This window comes from Eretmochelys imbricata, chromosome 12 (assembly GCF_965152235.1).
Source record: "Eretmochelys imbricata isolate rEreImb1 chromosome 12, rEreImb1.hap1, whole genome shotgun sequence".
In the NCBI taxonomy this organism is placed as follows: Eukaryota; Metazoa; Chordata; order Testudines; family Cheloniidae; genus Eretmochelys; species Eretmochelys imbricata.
The window spans coordinates 7,228,911-7,244,670 of NC_135583.1; the positions used below are offsets into that span (position 1 = coordinate 7,228,911).

Here is a 15,760-nt window from a genome sequence, read left to right on the forward strand (position 1 = left end):
ATGACTCATGTCTGCTTAAGGGAGAACAGACTCTTTGTAACTGGGTGCAGTTCCATAATTCTGCATGGAAATTGTAATTATTGCTCATTTGCATAGCCAAATTAGCACAAGTGCAGAGCCTCCCCTACAGGAACTGCGAGCTCTGGCCTGTGTATGACTATACACTAAGTATAAAAACCTCTTGCATTACTTTATCTAGAATTACTCAGTAACAGTTCTCACTACCCCTAAGTATTTCAGGGACTGTTAATGCCATTTAGGAGGCTATTCTGTACATAAGTGGTGAATGAGGTGTGTTGAGCCTGTTTGTAAAAGCAGTCATTGCAGTGAAATCTGTTCGTGCTTCAAACCATGCCCTTTTTCAGGAGAGGTGCAGATCAGGCAACTCTGTACCCAAAGGAAAGGAGTAAGCAGAGAATATGGAGACAGATCTGCTGCCCCCAGACTTCTGATTGTGCTCAGTGTCACACCCTGGAGGTTCCCAGTGGCGTCAGGAGGGAATAATCTCAATATGCAGGGTGTATTAATTCACTTATTTATTGAAAAGTGCTCAGCAGTACATGTGCAGTGCCATGGATTAGAAATGGATTCAGGAATTTTGATGGAATGGCCTAGTGCATAATGGAGTTCCCACTGATAAATGGAAGAGCTGCTTTTTCAACTCCAGGGAATGAGGAGGGAGAGAGAAATAAGTCAGCCGATCAAGCCTCTGCAGCTCTGAGAGATGTGTGCACCCTTCTACCTATCTGTATTTATTGGAATCTGCTAACTGGGAATTGTTCCCAGGAGCCAACTTATTCCCCATTAATATATAGCAAGAGAGACACCTGCAAAAGGGGGGACAGAATCCTCTTATCTGATTGTGCTATAGCTCAGTTAAACTCCATCCATGAACCTGTAGTGACTGTCAGGTTTCACCCCTGTCCTGCTGCGCTTAAAGATTTTCCTGCTGGCTCAATTCCAACCCCTGGTCCTCTTCCGCCTTAACTAAAGGGGCAAAGCTATAGAGCTTGAATCCATCAAGCTTATGCCTAGAAGTCTCCATTCAGATCTCATTCCTCTTCTCTCTCTCAAGAGGGAGCTCCTTAGAAGAAAAATCCAATGGGAGTAAGGTGCTTAAATACCTTTGCAGATCTTGACCTAAGTGAGTAAGGGGCAGTTGTGAGCCCACAAGAAAGCTGTGATGATCTGCAGGGACATTAGCTGAAGTAGGTGAGATGCCAGGTGCTCTAGGCTCTGTCTTCAGGTAACCAAGGCCCCTTAATCAGACAGAGAGGTTGGCCTCTGTGAAGAGTTTCTCTTATGGCAAATCAATTTCACAGGGGGATAAACTGAGCCATAGCTGGTAGCCTTGGGCAAATAACTTGACTCCTCTGTGCCACGGTTCACCCATCTGTAAGGAAGGTATTATTCTGATCCTCATGCAGTGCATCAGGTTCAGAACAAGGCACAGAACGCAGGCCACTTACTTCCAGTTCCCTGCTCTGACTGCTAGACAAAACTTCTCTCCCCCACCCACCATGGGAAGGAGCACAGAAAGGGGCTCATCTACTGCATGATTGTGCTTGCCACGCAAGCCTAAGAATGGCTCTCCACCTTGCTAGCGCTCTGCCCATCCCTCTCCGCTCATTGAGGAAGCTACGTGGACTGGGCAAATTCCTCTGAACTAGCCCCCCTCTGCCTGGAAGAGAAGCTGGGCCTACAGTTAGCTGTGGGAAGCGGTGGTGACTTTCCCATTCTTGCCGCTGCTGGAGGAGGATGTGGTTGCTCCTTTCTTTGGATAGTAGAGAACAGCGAACCAGATGAATATGAAGAGACCTGTGGAGACAGAAAGGCCTCGGTCAGGGTGGAAACGTTGGAATCTGTCCTGCTGGCGAACGCGATGGCTAATGGCCCAGGGACCTTTACCAGCACAAGTTTGAACCTAGCCTCATGAGCTCTTAGTACGTACAGGTGAAAGCGGAGATTGGCTTACACACCATTCCGGGGGGAACGTCCCCTGTCTCCTGCTGCCTCAGCAAGCCCATGGACTTCCGAGGTGAAGCTGAAGGAAGCTCCTAAACTCACTTGCCCTAGCTGAGCCGCTGTTAATGGTCCAGCCCTCGCTAAAGGGGGGATTCCGAAGAGTAAACTCTTGCAGGGGGAGAGTGCAGGTGGGGTGGTAGCCACCTGCGTGCCATCCCTCCCACCCCCTGAGAGCTACATCCCTCGCTGTGGGGGCAGGCAGCTCTTTAGCACTGTGCTCCGCAGAATGCTGCAGTTGGGCCTGGCCCCCCAGAACTGCCTTCCTCTTCAACAGGGAAGCGTGGCCTGCAGAGAGGTCCCAGCATGCACTGCTCTAGCTACGAGAGGTCCGAATGGCTTTCCGTTCGGTTCAGGATGTAGCACTGTTCTTTGCGACCTACAGCGCTAGTGGGTCACATCTCTCTATTAAAGGGGAGGGCAGCTGTGATCTGGTCCACCCTGAGCCACGGCTGCGGCCCTCCAGCCTGGGGCGAGTTGCCAGTGTAGCCACTCGGCAATGCCTGAGCACCTTTGGTAGGCCGTGCCGCCTGGCCTTGTGCTTTAGCTGGGAGCTGTGCCCTGACCTTGGAGAGAGTTCAGTACTGTGAAGAGGTACGCTGCAGGCACGGACATGGCGCCGTAGGTGAAGAAGGCCAGCCCCCAGGTGCCTCCCAGCAGGCAGGAGAGGCCTAGCACTGTGAGGCCCCCCTTCCAGGCCTTTATTTTCTCCTCCTTCCCCGCTGTGGCGCGCTGCAGGCTGAACAGCTTCCAGGCTACGACCACAAGGACCAGGGTGTTGAAGAGGAGGATCAGGCCGAAGTAGCTGCAGTTGGTGACGTAATGGACCACCAAGTGAGCGGAGTCTATCCAGCACCTGCAAGGGACAACACAGTGAGCCTGGATGGCGGGTCTAAGATGTCAGAGCTGGGGTGGGCGGCAGGCAATGGAATGGGGCCGCACACCAGGAAATTGCTCCTGTACGGATCGGCGCACGTGGCTCTCCCAGCATGGGGACCCCTCTGCATAGAGTCCCTCCTAGAAGGCAGGGCCGGGTGCTTTCAGAAGGGGGGTGCGGGTAGAAGGGTGACAGGGTCTGTGGTGGGGAATGCCCCGGTGCTAGGCGCCCCTGGTCTGTGATGTTGGGCAGTGACGTTCTTCCCCCTCTCTCACCTCGGGAACTCTAGCGAGCACTGCAGCAGACAGCGAAGCCCAAAGACACGGGGCAGTGGTGTGTACTGGGATAGGGCAAGCAGCCCTTTTAAACACAGGCTTCCCGTGGGCTGGAGCGGCCAAGCTCTAGGAATGGCCTCCACTCCCATCCCTAGGCCATATGATCCTGCCAGGAGCAGGCTGGAGCACGGATGCTGAAGGCCAGATCCTGCTTTCCTTGTTTTCCCCAATTCCCCGCTGAGGTCCGTGGGAGCCTCGGCTGCCCAAGGAAGGCACAACTGGGCCCTGAGTCTTCCCCTTTCACTTCTACAGTGGGTGGTGTCCCCATGTCACAGCTGGGGCACAGTCTGGGCATAGCGCTATGCATGGGGAGTGCATGGTTTCTCCATGTGGGGAGGCTGCAAGTGCCTGGACCGTGGCCCCCCCCCCCTGAGGCCCACCCCTGCTCAGCTGCCTCCTCCTGAAGCCCCACCCATGCTCCACCCCTGGCCCTGCTAAGCCCCCTCCCCAAAGCCCCCCCACCCGCTACTCACTGGCTGCCCACTCACTGCTTGCGCGTGCCTCTTCACCCCGTCCTGCGAGGCCCCCATGCGGGCAGAGCTGGGACGGGAAGAGGCGAAGCCGTGGGGGAAGAGCACGAGTGGGAGCGGGGCCTTGGGATGGAGCACAGGCCAGGCTACAGCTGGGACACCCACCCTTTCAACAGCGGTGCGCTCCAAAGGCGGTGGGCTGGCTGTTTGGGGAGGCTTAGCTTCCCCTGGCCTCTTCTACCTGCCCCTCTGGAGCTATGCAAGGGCCGCCCTGCAGTGAATGGGGTGGGCTTGTTAACACCGCTGCAGCAAGCTTTTAGTGCTTAACCTTGAACAGAGGGCAAAGCTGAGGAGCAAAGAAAAGATGGGTCCAGTTTCCTTTCTAAGGCAGCAAAGGAACAGGAGCGGGCTTGCTTTGTCCAAGCCGAGACACAGCTAATCCACACCACCGAGAGCCAGGAGCGAGGGTGCAACTTACAGGGTGACGGTGGTCCGGTTGGCCATATCCATAATGGTGTATTTTCCATAGCTGTTCATGCTGCCAGTGATGGTGACCACGAGAGCAGGGAAGCCTGAAAAAGCAAAGGGAGGGGTCCGTGAATGCCCGAGGAAGGGGGAGATGGGTGGCTATTTTTTCTTTCTGTTTCTAAATGCTCTGGTCTGACCTCTTGTCCATCTACGCCCAGGTCCAGACGTGGTCTGAGACAACAGGCAAATCTCAGCAGACACAAACTGTTTTAAGAAGCCATTTTGTGGAGCTGTGATACCATTTGGAGACTTAGGTTGGGTGGGCTCTGGTCTCCTTCTCCTATACTCCCAGCAGTGTTGCTGTGCCTTGTGAACCGCTGCTGTGCCCCACTCCAAGGGTGGGGTGGATTGATCTCTGATAAAGGTAGATATTTAAAATCCAGAGGATCTAACCTTCTTACTAAGGGAGGTCAGACTTTGGTCCCAAACAGGTTGTCTGTGTCCCTTTAAGAGCTGGCCCTAAGCTCTCCATGGCTAGGGAGCCCACCGTTGAGCCTGACAATCCAGCCCCTAGCAAGCTGGGGGAGATGCAGCCTACCCCAGCCGACGAGGGACAGCTTCGCCATGTAGTGCCGAATGTAGATGTTGGTGACTTTGATGACCAACAGGTAGAGCTGAAAGGCCTCAATGGCCATCCAGGTGAAACAGCAGAGCAGGGAGTAGTGGGTGAAGCCTCCGATGCCCTTGCATAGCCCTGTATGGCCCAGGCTGAAGATCCGTCTGTTCAGCAGGTAGGCCAGGTTCAGGAGGAGCAGGCTGCTCGTAAGGTTCACGTGGATCTTGGCCGTGTCATTGGACTTGAATATTTTGTAAGCGAACCTGAAAGCGAAATGAGGCTCAATGAAGACCCAAGACAGCTCAGGGAAAGAGTGACACCCATCAGAGAGCATCACTGCTCTCAGAGCTCCCATTCTCCGCTGCCTCTTAGGAAATCAAGGAGTGGTTACTCTCATCCTTCACTGGGGGTGAGATAGCCCCATGAATGTGGGTTGTTGATTTAATCTCTCCAACCATGTAGAGAGAGAGAGAGAGAGAGAGACACACGTTAACGCCGGAACGTCCTAATGAAACACAGAGCAGAGAGAGACGTGGCACGACCCAGGGGAAAACAAAGGACCCGGTTGGGGGAAGAGAGGATGAGAGGGGAGGAGACTGGAAGCCTTTTGGGGCAGAGACTCTTTTGTTGTTGGTATTTGTGTGCATGGAGACCAACATGACAGCAGCCTAGTCCCTGGTTGTGACCTCTGGGCCCTACTGCAATCCAAGTGACTGGCAGAAAATGAGACACTCAGAGGCTGCCCCTTGCAATGGGGTGACTGCGGCGCGAGGGATGCCTCAGGAACGCCGGACCATGGACGGTTCTTGCTTCCCTTCCCCTTGACTCAGGGGGGATTTGGGGCCAGTCTCAGCCCTGGTGTAAGCAGATGGTACAACCAGTGAAGTCACTGGAACTGCACCAGTTTACACTAGGGCTGAGCTTAGCCCATAGACTCTGCGTTCGCCCAGTTCCAGGCTCCAGCGGGAGGGCTGTATAGGGAGGGTGGGGATGCCAGGAACATTCAGAGAGAGCCTGAGAGAGAAGCTGGAAGTGTCCTACCTTAGAGCAAAGTACAGGCTGATGGTGAGGGCTGAGAAGACCACGGAAATCCCACAGCCGACATCTGCGATAGTAAATAACTTCTGGGCTGTGGCATTGTCTAGGGACGGATTCTGTCAAACACACACACAGGCGCTGGGTTACCACAGGCGCGGGCTGGTGCGACAGCAGTCAGCAGAGGACGCGAGAACGCAGGCAGCTTAACAACCTGCTGGAGCCGCTGGGACAGCAACGCTGACCTTCTGGGCAGGGTTGGGGTGGGGATTAAAGGGAGGGCTGCTGCTGCAGGTCCAGCTTGGAACGCCCCTGGGTGAGGAGAAGGGGAGTGGAGCGTGAGAGAGCTAGTCAGGCTGCCTGGCTAAGTGCAGCACAAAAGGAGAGATGTGGTTCTGAGCAGACCAGTCACTCCTGCCATGTCCTGTAAAGATGGGCGAAGGAGGAGCAGGGATTAGCTATGGTTGCAATGGACAGTAAAGACTGGTCAGCACCTCACTGGGGAGGCGAGAATTTAAGTCTCTCTGCCTTCGTATTGCAGGCCAGATGCTTAGCTGGAGAACGTCCCCCTCCGCCATCCAGCCACTGAAGGTGTTGGGTTGGGTTTGTTGCTGATTAGAGACCAGGGGCTTGGAGAGGTGGAGCCCAGCTTTGTCACTGGAGCTGGGCTGACTTTCTACAGGCCTCAGATGAGGTGTAAACGTACAGCCATCATGCCAGTTCATATATGGAACAGCTCCAGCGCAGATTGGACCTGGCCTCTGGAGTTCAGGATGGAGCAGGCAGCAGAAGCCAATGTAAAAGCAGTAGGTACAGAGGATACGTGATACCATTAAGAGGGTAAAGAAGGTCAGGTGATCACAGCAGCACATGGTCCCCCTGTCTCTGAGTTCGGTGAGGCAGCCAGATGTGTTCCATCCTCCGCGCCTGCCTGCAAAAGTCACATGGAGAAACCACGGAGTGGAAACTAAGCACATCCTCAATCCTCGCTGCGCACAGCCACCAATGAGAAACGGAAGCTGAATGGCCCTGCGAGTGCCCTGGAGACCTCAAAGTGAGTGCCCTGGAGACCGAGTAAAGCCTCCAGTTTGGGGAGGGGATGGTGAAGGAAAGGACGTGGGGTGGGATGAAGGCCTCATCTGTCATGGCTTGCAAAGACTATGGTATAGGCTCAGATGCGATACTGATGGGGGACATATGCATACATAGGTTGGTGTCTGTCTAGCCTATGAGAACAAAGGACATATACCATGTGATCGCCTCTGGCACAGCCAGAGCCTGGACATTAAGTTATTAAATGTGAAATACATCTTGAGGCAGAGATGATGAGGGGAGGGGCCCATCAGATACATGTACACGGGCTGGTTCCTGTATCGCTCACCTGGCTACAGGGAAATTCTGAGCTCTGCTCACCAGAGGCCTCTCTGGGGATTATTCTAACAATACATTAGCTCTCGTGGTTCCTGCCTGCCGGAGGGCCTGCCCCCACGCCGTTGACCAGGAACGGACCCAGGACTGGGCACTTCAAATTTGCGAGCAATTGCAGTTAAAACACACACAAAGCCAAACACGTCATGCAACCGCAGCCCAACCAATTCTGAGTGAGCACCGGCGCCCAAGGGTGTCCGTGTCGCCTTCCAGACAAGGCCTCGGCGCTGGAGGGCGCAGGTGCTCCACAGAGGTGAAGAGGCAGACTGGCCCCTGCCCCAGTGCTGCCAGCTCTCAGCACAGAGGGGTTGGCAGGGCGGCAGGGTCTCGTGGATCTAGTCCCACCCTGGTAGGCCCGAGGTGCAGTCCTTTCTGGACGCGCGGCTTGTCTCTGCAAGACTTTTCCTGCTCTCGTCTCAAGCCTCTCCTGGGCTGTGCCAGGGGCTGCCTGCACTCCCTGGGTGAAGCTAGTGTTTATTCTCAGTCCTGCCAAGGCCCTCCACCTCACGTACCTTTCTTGGTGTCCCAGAAGACGCACTGACGGGCCACGTTCTGCAAAGACAGAGTGGGTTAGCGAGCAGGGTGGCCTCCCTCGGTGAGGAGGAGAGGGGAGGGGAATGCTGGCTTACCTGGGGCAGTAGTCCGTGGGAGAAGGTGAGTTCTACACAGTCATTGAGCCCGGTGATTTGCCTGCCTCCCACTTTCACACTGACCATGACGTTGTCTAGCATGGTGCCTGTCTGGTCAGGGTCCTGCGGGACATTGGCATAGTTCCATGGCCACAGTTAGTCTGTACGCTTGAGGACCTCAAGCTCGCAAGGGTGGCAGAACCCGTACCCACTTAGTGCAGTGCTCTGTCTCTCTCTAGTGGAGACTCAGTGGTTGATGAGCCCCCTTGTCTAACAGGGCTGGATCCTTTAGCTCAGGTAGTCGAGCTTCATGCCTTTAGAGCCAGCAGTCCTAGGCTTGTTTCCCTGCTGCTGCCCCACCGACGGGTGCAGCATCGCAATGCAGCCCTTGTGCTGCCATGGGTCCTATAAGACTCTGTATGGCCACAAAGGAGTTAATTCAGTCACCTGGCCTTTATACCTCTCTGCATCAGCTGTGGAATCAAGTAGTGGCTGTCATGGGTCAGTGTCTACTTCATCAGGAGAATGTACCCTCGTGCTGCCAGGCATAATTTGATCCCCGCCATAGCCAACCACTCCCTATTCAACACCGCCTGATCAGTGAGATGCGTGATGGGGGCGTTCGCCTTCCTCTGGAGAATCAGGGATTGCTCAGGGCCAGAGGCAGAACGGCTAAGAGATCAGCTGAACCTCTGCTCTGACTGTTACGGCAACACTTACCTTAAACAGGCCCACCTGTCCAACGTCAAGCACCAACACTGCCACTTTGACGTAGTCTGTCTCGTTGTGAATGGACTGAAATAGTCCCCTGGGGAGTTTTACGTTGCTCCCGTTCCTCTTCCCACTTGTGTCTAGCTCCTTGGGGACCTACGCCGTGGACCATTAATAGTTGATTATTATTTGCTAACAATGCCTTGTTCTTCTAGAGCACCTTCTGCGACGTTACTGACATAACCTATGACCGTGTAAATCATTGTTGCAACCACTGTTATATATTTGCAGCAAACATTGTACAAAGGGTGTCGTGTGAGGTGTCTATGGAAAGGTTGTGAGTTGCTAATTATAGTTATGCTGTCTGAATGTGTGGATCGTTTTTGTAGTTGAAGTTATGAATACTGGCTATGTACTTGTATCTCAATGTGTTTTGACTCTGAGGTAGCCTTAGCAAAACATTTGGTCAGCTTCTTGAGAAAGGAATTTTCAAGGTAAGTGCCCAGTCAAGAAACACTTAACTGATAATAAACCTTGGAAGACTCCAATCCACATAAGAAGTCTTCCTGGGGATGTTCAAGATAGCAGGTGAGCAACGGCTGCCACCGGTAAAGAATGGAGTCATGCATGGACATGTGACTTGCCCATGTGACTCCAAACTCCATTTTGCTGTAATTTTCCACAGTAAGAACAAAGAGGTGTTCTTACACCTGGAAGAGACTAGGAAAGGCAGCTGCCTCATTTCCATCTTGTCTTCAGTCCTGCTCCTTACTTCTGGAGGGACTTTGCTACAAACTGAAGCTCTGACCAAAGGACTGAATGACCCATCCCAGCTGTGGATGTTCTCCAGAGACTTGATTTGAACCTGCAGTTTATTCCATCACTGCTACAAGCCTGAACCAAGAACTTTGCCGTGACTGTATGTCATTGATTCGATTTAACCAATTCTAGCTCTCATCTCTATCTTTTTCCTTTTCTGAATAAACCTTTAGATTTTAGATTCTAAAGGATTGGCAACAGCGTGATTTGTGGGTAAGATCTAATTTGTATATTGACCTGGGTCTGAGGCTTGGTCCTTTGGGATCGAGAGAACCTTTTTTCTTTTACTGGGGTATTGGTTTTCATAACCAGTCATCCCCATAATGAGTGGCACTGGTGGTGATACTGGGAAACTGGAAAAAGAAAAGGAGGACTTGTGGCACCTTAGAGACTAACAAATTTATTTGAGCCTAAGCTTTCGTGCATCCGATGAAGTGAGCTGTAGCTCACAAAAGCTTATGCTCAAATAAATTTGTTAGTCTCTAAGGTCCAAAAGTACTTCTGTTCTTTTTTGCGGATACAGACTAACACGGCTGCTACTCTGAAACCTGGGAAACTGGAGTATCTAAGGGAATTGCTTGTGTGACTTGTGGTTAGCCAGTGGGGTAAAACTGAAGTCTTCTCTGTTTGGCTGGCCTTGGTGTGCAAAGGAACCCCAGCCTTGGGCTGTAATTGCCCTGATTTAAGCAATTTGTCCTGAATTGATACTCTCAGAAGTGTCCCAGCAAGTGCAGCATTGTTACACCTTCCATCTCAGGATCCACAAACACTTTACAAACATTGATGAAGCCCCTGTGAGGTGGATATTATTCTACCCACTACAGAGATGGGGAAACAAAAGACAGAAACAGGAAGTGACTGATCCTAAGTCACTCAGAGCATCTGTGGCAGATCTGGGCCTAGAACCCAGGAGTCCTGATGCTCAGTTCTCCACTCTAGCCACTAGAAAACATTGCAGCCGAGCTGTTGCCACACAGGCTGGGCGTAAGCTCTGTGAGAAGAAGGAAGTTCTTGCCGATAAGGAGGGCCTCGGTGTCCTACGTTTGCTCGACTAACTTGGCCCACAGCAACCATTGTGGTGAATGTGAGAGCTACAGATAGCAAGATACAGCTGCCAGCATCCCCCACCTTCTCTAGTGGTGTTTTCAAGAGGCTCTTTTCTTCATAGCTCTAGTGCAGCTGGAATCGTGAGCTCTGAAGAAGCACCTGGCTGCATCATGGCTTGCAGTGCACTAGCAGGGGTTAACACCACATGGCAGTTGCCTTCAGCACTCTGGTAGTGCAGCCATCCCATGCTATCACCCAGGCCCTGAGGTGTCCGTCTGAGAAGCTAGAGACCCAATGATTTATTTCGCCCCTGCTCAGAAGGAGAAGATGCTGCCATTTTGGAAGGAAGGTGTTTGCTACCTCATTCGGCGTGAGTGTGAAGACGAGATCGTGGGCGATGGAGGTCCTCACGTTCTGGACCCGCGCCTTTGCCCCTGTTATGTCTATGACGCTCTCATTCGCATCGTTCCCGGTGAGGTACTCCTCGAAGTCAGGCCAGAAGCTGCAACGGGAGGAGGGACATGCTGAGAACTGGTGAATGGGGGGGGGGGGGTGCAGCTGTTCCTGCCAGGCAGGAAATGGCCACCATGTACTAAGTGTCCTATCCCCAGGAAGCTGACGCAAGGGAAGTGCTTCCTAGGCATATTTAAGCTAATGGGGAGCAGGGAAGAGAGCCAGAAAAGAGCCCGGCTGGTGTGGACTATGGGAATAACCCTTCCCAGGGTGGGAGGCCATGAACTCTTCACCTCAGCACAAGGCAAACTCTGGGACTGACAGACCCCTCTGTCCTGGAGTGGGCTGGGGGAAACTCTGGCATAGACCCCCTCTGTCCAGAGGATGAGCCCTTTCCTGCTGGGGTGGAATGAGGGGGACCTCTGGGCCAGGTTCCTCCCTCCTGGGCCAGGACATGGGGGAATCCTGGGTTGGCTGCTGTAGCACAGGCCTGCCCGTCTCCCTTAGCCATGAGGGACCTTCTCCAACAGAGCCCTGCCCGGGTGACACTCTCCTTCCCGCTCCCGTGCGCGCCCTCGTACCTGTGGATCTTGTCCCTCACACAGCTGCAGAAGGTGTTGTTCTCCTGCAGCAGCTCCTCACACGAGGCGGGGATGCTCGTGATTTTCCTGGCTGACTCCAGCTGTACTGGTAAATCGCCGTCGGTCAGGCCGATGTCACAGCAGCTGGGGTAAGAGTCCCCCCTGGGTTCTTTCTGCAAAGCTGAGGGAGGCAAACACAGCAGCGGGGGTGTTCCCAGGTCACCCCACATCCCGCTCACCCTCTGGCTGTCAGGGAACGTGCGGGGAGCAATTTGGAAACCCAGGGTTACGAAGAACAAAGGAAAGTGAGTAACAGGGTCCAGGAGGCTGTGACTGCCTGAAATTAATGGGCTAGAAAAGAACCACGAGGCCCCCCCCCACATGCTATTTCAGGGGCTCAGAGGGACTGCAGCTGGGCACCTCACAGGGGAGCAGCGGGAGGCTGGTTAGCTGTGCCGGGATGCAATCTGTAAGCCTTGGCAGCCCTATGCCGAGCTTTCATTGCATGGCCAGAGGAATCTGACAGTAGATCAGAACCTGCCCTCTGTGTTGGATTGATCTGCCCAGATGCTCTGAGCTGGATTCACCCTGGCACAAACACCTGCAACGCCCCTGACGTCAAAGGAGTTGCACCGACTTCCTTTCGGTCTCTCTCCCTCCCGCGGGGATCCTGCTGTCCATTTGCCTCTTGATTCTGCCCCTTAGCACCCATGCCAGCTCTCGAGGAGGGCTGGATCCAGCTTGCTCAGGAGCCTGCCAGAACAGCAGCAGAGCCCCATGGCTGGCCAGGTGGAAGGAGAGACTCTTGAGAGCAACACAAGACGCACTGTCTCTGCCCTCCCCTGGGATCTACTTTTGCTGCCGGGGGAGCTCAGGTTTGGAAACTGGTTTCCTCACCTGTCCTTTTGCCTGCAGCAACAACATCTCCTCATACTTTAAGCAGACTTTCCTCACTCCTAGCCTGCTATCTGGGCTCTCATCCTTTTTGCCTTGGTCCCATGGGACCAATCTAATTGCATTGCGACTTGGCAAGGGAGAGAGAGAATCAGCTCAGCATGAGACCTCATATAGAGCCGCTTTCGGGCTCTTGCAAATGAAGGCAGGCCATGGTGCATGCGATTCTAGCCGGAGATGGGTCTAAACCAAACATCCAGATCCAAACGAACCTGAAAGTCAGCCCCTACAGGGAGGGCAGCACTTCATGGAGTCACACCAGGGAGGTTTGGTGGCAGTGGCCTGGTTAATGATCAGATTGAATTCCCTGGACGTAAATCCCTGAATGGGATGTGGTTCTACCAATAAACCTGTGGGAGCAGCCTACAGCTAGGCACTTAAAGCATCTCCCAGGCTTTTAGGAACATCTGGGGTGAGCTGATGGAACAGGGCCCAGGATGGGCTAAGGGGCTGTTCGGGTGGGCTAAGGGGGTATAACCAGGAGTAATGGGTGAAAGTGAGACAATAGCAACGTGGGCCGAATATGAAGGAGAGCTTTCCTGGCAGTACTTAGTTTTCTATCTTCTTAGCCCTGTACAGACATTGGATAATTAATCCTATAGCACCCGGGAGAGGTAGGTGGGTCACTAGTCTCATCGCCATTGGCAGATGGGGAAACGGAGAAACGGAAGTGAAGTGACTTGCCCACGTCACACAGCAGATCTAGTAGCAGAGCCCTGATTGACTGAGGGCCTCCGAAGGGGGCTCCTTCCTCAGACCACTCTACGAGGCTGTGGCCCTGTCTCCCACAGGATGTAGCGGAGTCTGTCTGAACAGGGGTAGCTCCACTCTGCCTTCGGGCTATGGTTACTCTCCCTCATCAGCCCAGCCCTGGCAGTGCCTCGTGGCATCGCAGAGACAGGAGGTGGTTGGCTCTTTGGGTCATGGGAGCTGAGGGTGCGGGATTGGGGAGGAGGTCTGGGTTGGGTGTCTGTTTAAGGCACTCTCGCATCGGAGGAGGAAGGAAAATGGAAAGCAGAGGCAGAAGGAGGTCCCCTGGGATTCATCCTTAGCAAGCCTAACATGGATCTGCACCTGCGGCCTGGTTCAGCAGAGGAGGGGACTCACCCCAGCACTTGTCTTGTCCTCTGACGCAGTCTGGAACAAAAAGGAAATGGAGAAAACCACCAGGGTCAGTGAGTGGCATCAGAGGAGGAAAAAGATCGTCACCACAATGCACGAGACCCAGCGGAAGAGCCATTGAATCACTCGGCGCTTCCTCGGTCCCGCGACACTGGAGCCAGCCTCAGTCTGTCTCGTCCTATGTCTCCTCCTCGCCTTCGTTTCTTTCCCCACCTCTCTCCCTCCCTCCACCGGTTCCCTCCCATTGGCTTAGAGCCACTGGAGCAGGGCGCCTAGGGCAAGAACGTCAAGAACCCGTAGGGAAGGAAACAGGAAAGACTAGGAGAGGCGAGACCATCAGTGGAGGGTCCCTTAATATCACTCCTTTGCCTCAGCCACATGCACGGCCCCGAGCCAATCACATGCAGATTGTGACTGAATCGCCTCGCCCACATTGAGTTCACGCACATCTTCAGCATGGCACAGATGCCAATAGCAAAACCCCGGCCAGACCTACAGCTCGCCCGGTGTGCCAGCACCCTAAAGATACACAGGACGCTATTACACGGAATAGGTAATAATCCGTATCGCAGATCACTGTCCCTAATACCTAGCACGGGCATGCTACTGACACAGGGCCAGATCCTCAGCTGGTCTGAAGCGATGTAGCAGCTCATGGGCTAGCCAGTTATTTCTAGTGCCTTTCAATCCAGGGCTCTGTTTCAATACAACTGCATCAAACAGTGGTTTTTCTAGCTAAGAAACCTCAGAAGATTAGCAAGGGGCAGGAGCTCTCCAGGGCCCTTCCAGCCCCACATTTCTGTGAGTCTAGCTATGTCGAGAGAGAACGATACACATAAAAGATACATTAGTACATTGCATTCGTTGGGCTGGTAATCGGGGCTCCAAGGGTTAACAGATTTTTGTGTTCAGGTCAGTTGCTTGAATGTTGCGCGAGTGTTTGCTCGATCCTGCCCCATTTGGAGTCCCTGCAAAGACACCCAGTGACTGCAGTGGGTGCTGGCTCGGCCCACAGCAAATGCTCAGATTATCTTTGGAGCATATTTGCATAGATACTTCTGGCAGGATTCCCCCAGCTCTGGCTAATGTGTGATGTTCCAGGGACATCCGCCGGCCTAGCAGAGGTGTTCTAGACACCCCCTCATCATTCGGCAATAAAGCAGATCTGGCCTCCCGGGCTGTAGCCAGTATACTCAGCATACAGCTGGCGGTGGCAGGCGACCCCTTTCCACTGGATCGGGTGAATGCTCATGAAGTTGGTTCCCAACCTGCCCTATCCACTACAATGCAGGGAGCACAAAAATCACCCTACCAGCCGCTCCCTGTCAGACACCAGGGGACTGGCGCTGCAGTCAGCCAAAAAGCCAAACTTGGTCACATGATCAGAGAGCAGGCCCCCCCACCGGGCTGCAAGGCAACATATAGCGCAAAAGCTTAGGGGAAACCATCTCTCTTGCCATTCCTAGCTCTCAGCTGATCACTTTGGCCTTTCATAGAATCTCAGGGTTGGCAGGGACCTCAGGAGGTCATCTAGAGTCCAACCCCCTGCTCAAAGCAGGACCCATCCCCAATTTTTGCCCCAGATCCCTAAATGGCCCCCTCAAGGGTTGAACTCACAACCCTGGGTTTAGCAGGCCAATGCTCAAACCACCGAGCTATCCCTCCCCCTTTCAAATGGAAGTGTCTGTCCCACTGGTTAAACCAGCACTGCAGCCCCGTGGTTAAACAGTCTGTTAAGGGTGAGGGGCACTTTTCCCTTTTCTTTCTCAAAGCCCCAGATCCACTAGGCCAAAGCATAGGAAAGCCCCCAAAGCATCTGCAGGTAACACACACACACAGAGTGATTGGCTTCCCCCCACTAGCATCTTCTCCTCTACTCACCCAGCAGTGGCAGGAGGCTCAGGGTTGTCACCAGGAAGGAGTATTTCATGCTGTGCAGCAGATTCACCATTCTCCTTTCTTGTGTAAGTTTCTCTTTCTATCCACAGGGTTCTCTGCACCGTCCTGCTTCGTCTCTCTCTCTCTGGCTCTGTCACCAGCCCTGTGCTCTGAGGTTTAAATTAGGCAATGGAAGTGTCATTTCCTATCTGAAAACTTCACAATCCTTCCTGCTCCTTTACAGAGCAAACTAGCTGATAGAGGGTTTCTGGCTGATGAGTGACAGGTCGCTCGCCTCAAAGCTCAGAGCTGGGG

The 15,760-nt window shown here is 53.5% G+C and overlaps 1 protein-coding gene across 2 annotated transcripts; it reads right to left on the bottom strand.

Annotated features, from left to right (window-relative positions):
* Positions 1 to 521: 521 nt before the first annotated feature.
* On the bottom strand, positions 522 to 15,589 carry ADGRG3 (adhesion G protein-coupled receptor G3). Of its 2 annotated transcripts, XM_077831274.1 has the most exons (13): positions 15,449 to 15,589; positions 13,553 to 13,582; positions 11,492 to 11,672; positions 10,818 to 10,959; positions 8,601 to 8,747; positions 7,881 to 8,003; positions 7,764 to 7,803; positions 6,654 to 6,754; positions 5,830 to 5,942; positions 4,771 to 5,051; positions 4,183 to 4,276; positions 2,589 to 2,878; positions 522 to 1,818 (listed from the first exon to the last, which is right to left on the bottom strand). In XM_077831274.1, the coding sequence occupies exons 1-13, from the start codon at positions 15,516 to 15,518 to the stop codon at positions 1,706 to 1,708; spliced, it is 1,725 nt and encodes a 574-aa protein (XP_077687400.1). In that variant the 5' UTR covers positions 15,519 to 15,589; the 3' UTR covers positions 522 to 1,705. The 2 variants fall into 2 exon arrangements, with proteins under 2 accessions (XP_077687400.1, XP_077687399.1); XM_077831273.1 differs by having other exon boundaries at positions 11,492 to 13,582; positions 15,449 to 15,560.
* Between the last annotated feature and the right edge of the window lie 171 nt (positions 15,590 to 15,760).

What these genes read in the sequence shown, in the direction of transcription:
- ADGRG3 (XM_077831273.1), bottom strand. Translation starts at nt 11,874, where the DNA reads ATGTGGGGGGGGGCCTCGTGGTTCTTTTCTAGCCCATTAATTTCAGGC. An exon ending in TCACACTCACGCCGAATGAG is followed by an intron (nt 8,748 to 10,817) that starts GTAGCAAACACC and finishes TCCACGGCGTAG; the next exon opens with GTCCCCAAGGAGCTAGACAC. An exon ending in GACAGGTGGGCCTGTTTAAG is followed by an intron (nt 8,004 to 8,600) that starts GTAAGTGTTGCC and finishes AATGTCCCGCAG; the next exon opens with GACCCTGACCAGACAGGCAC.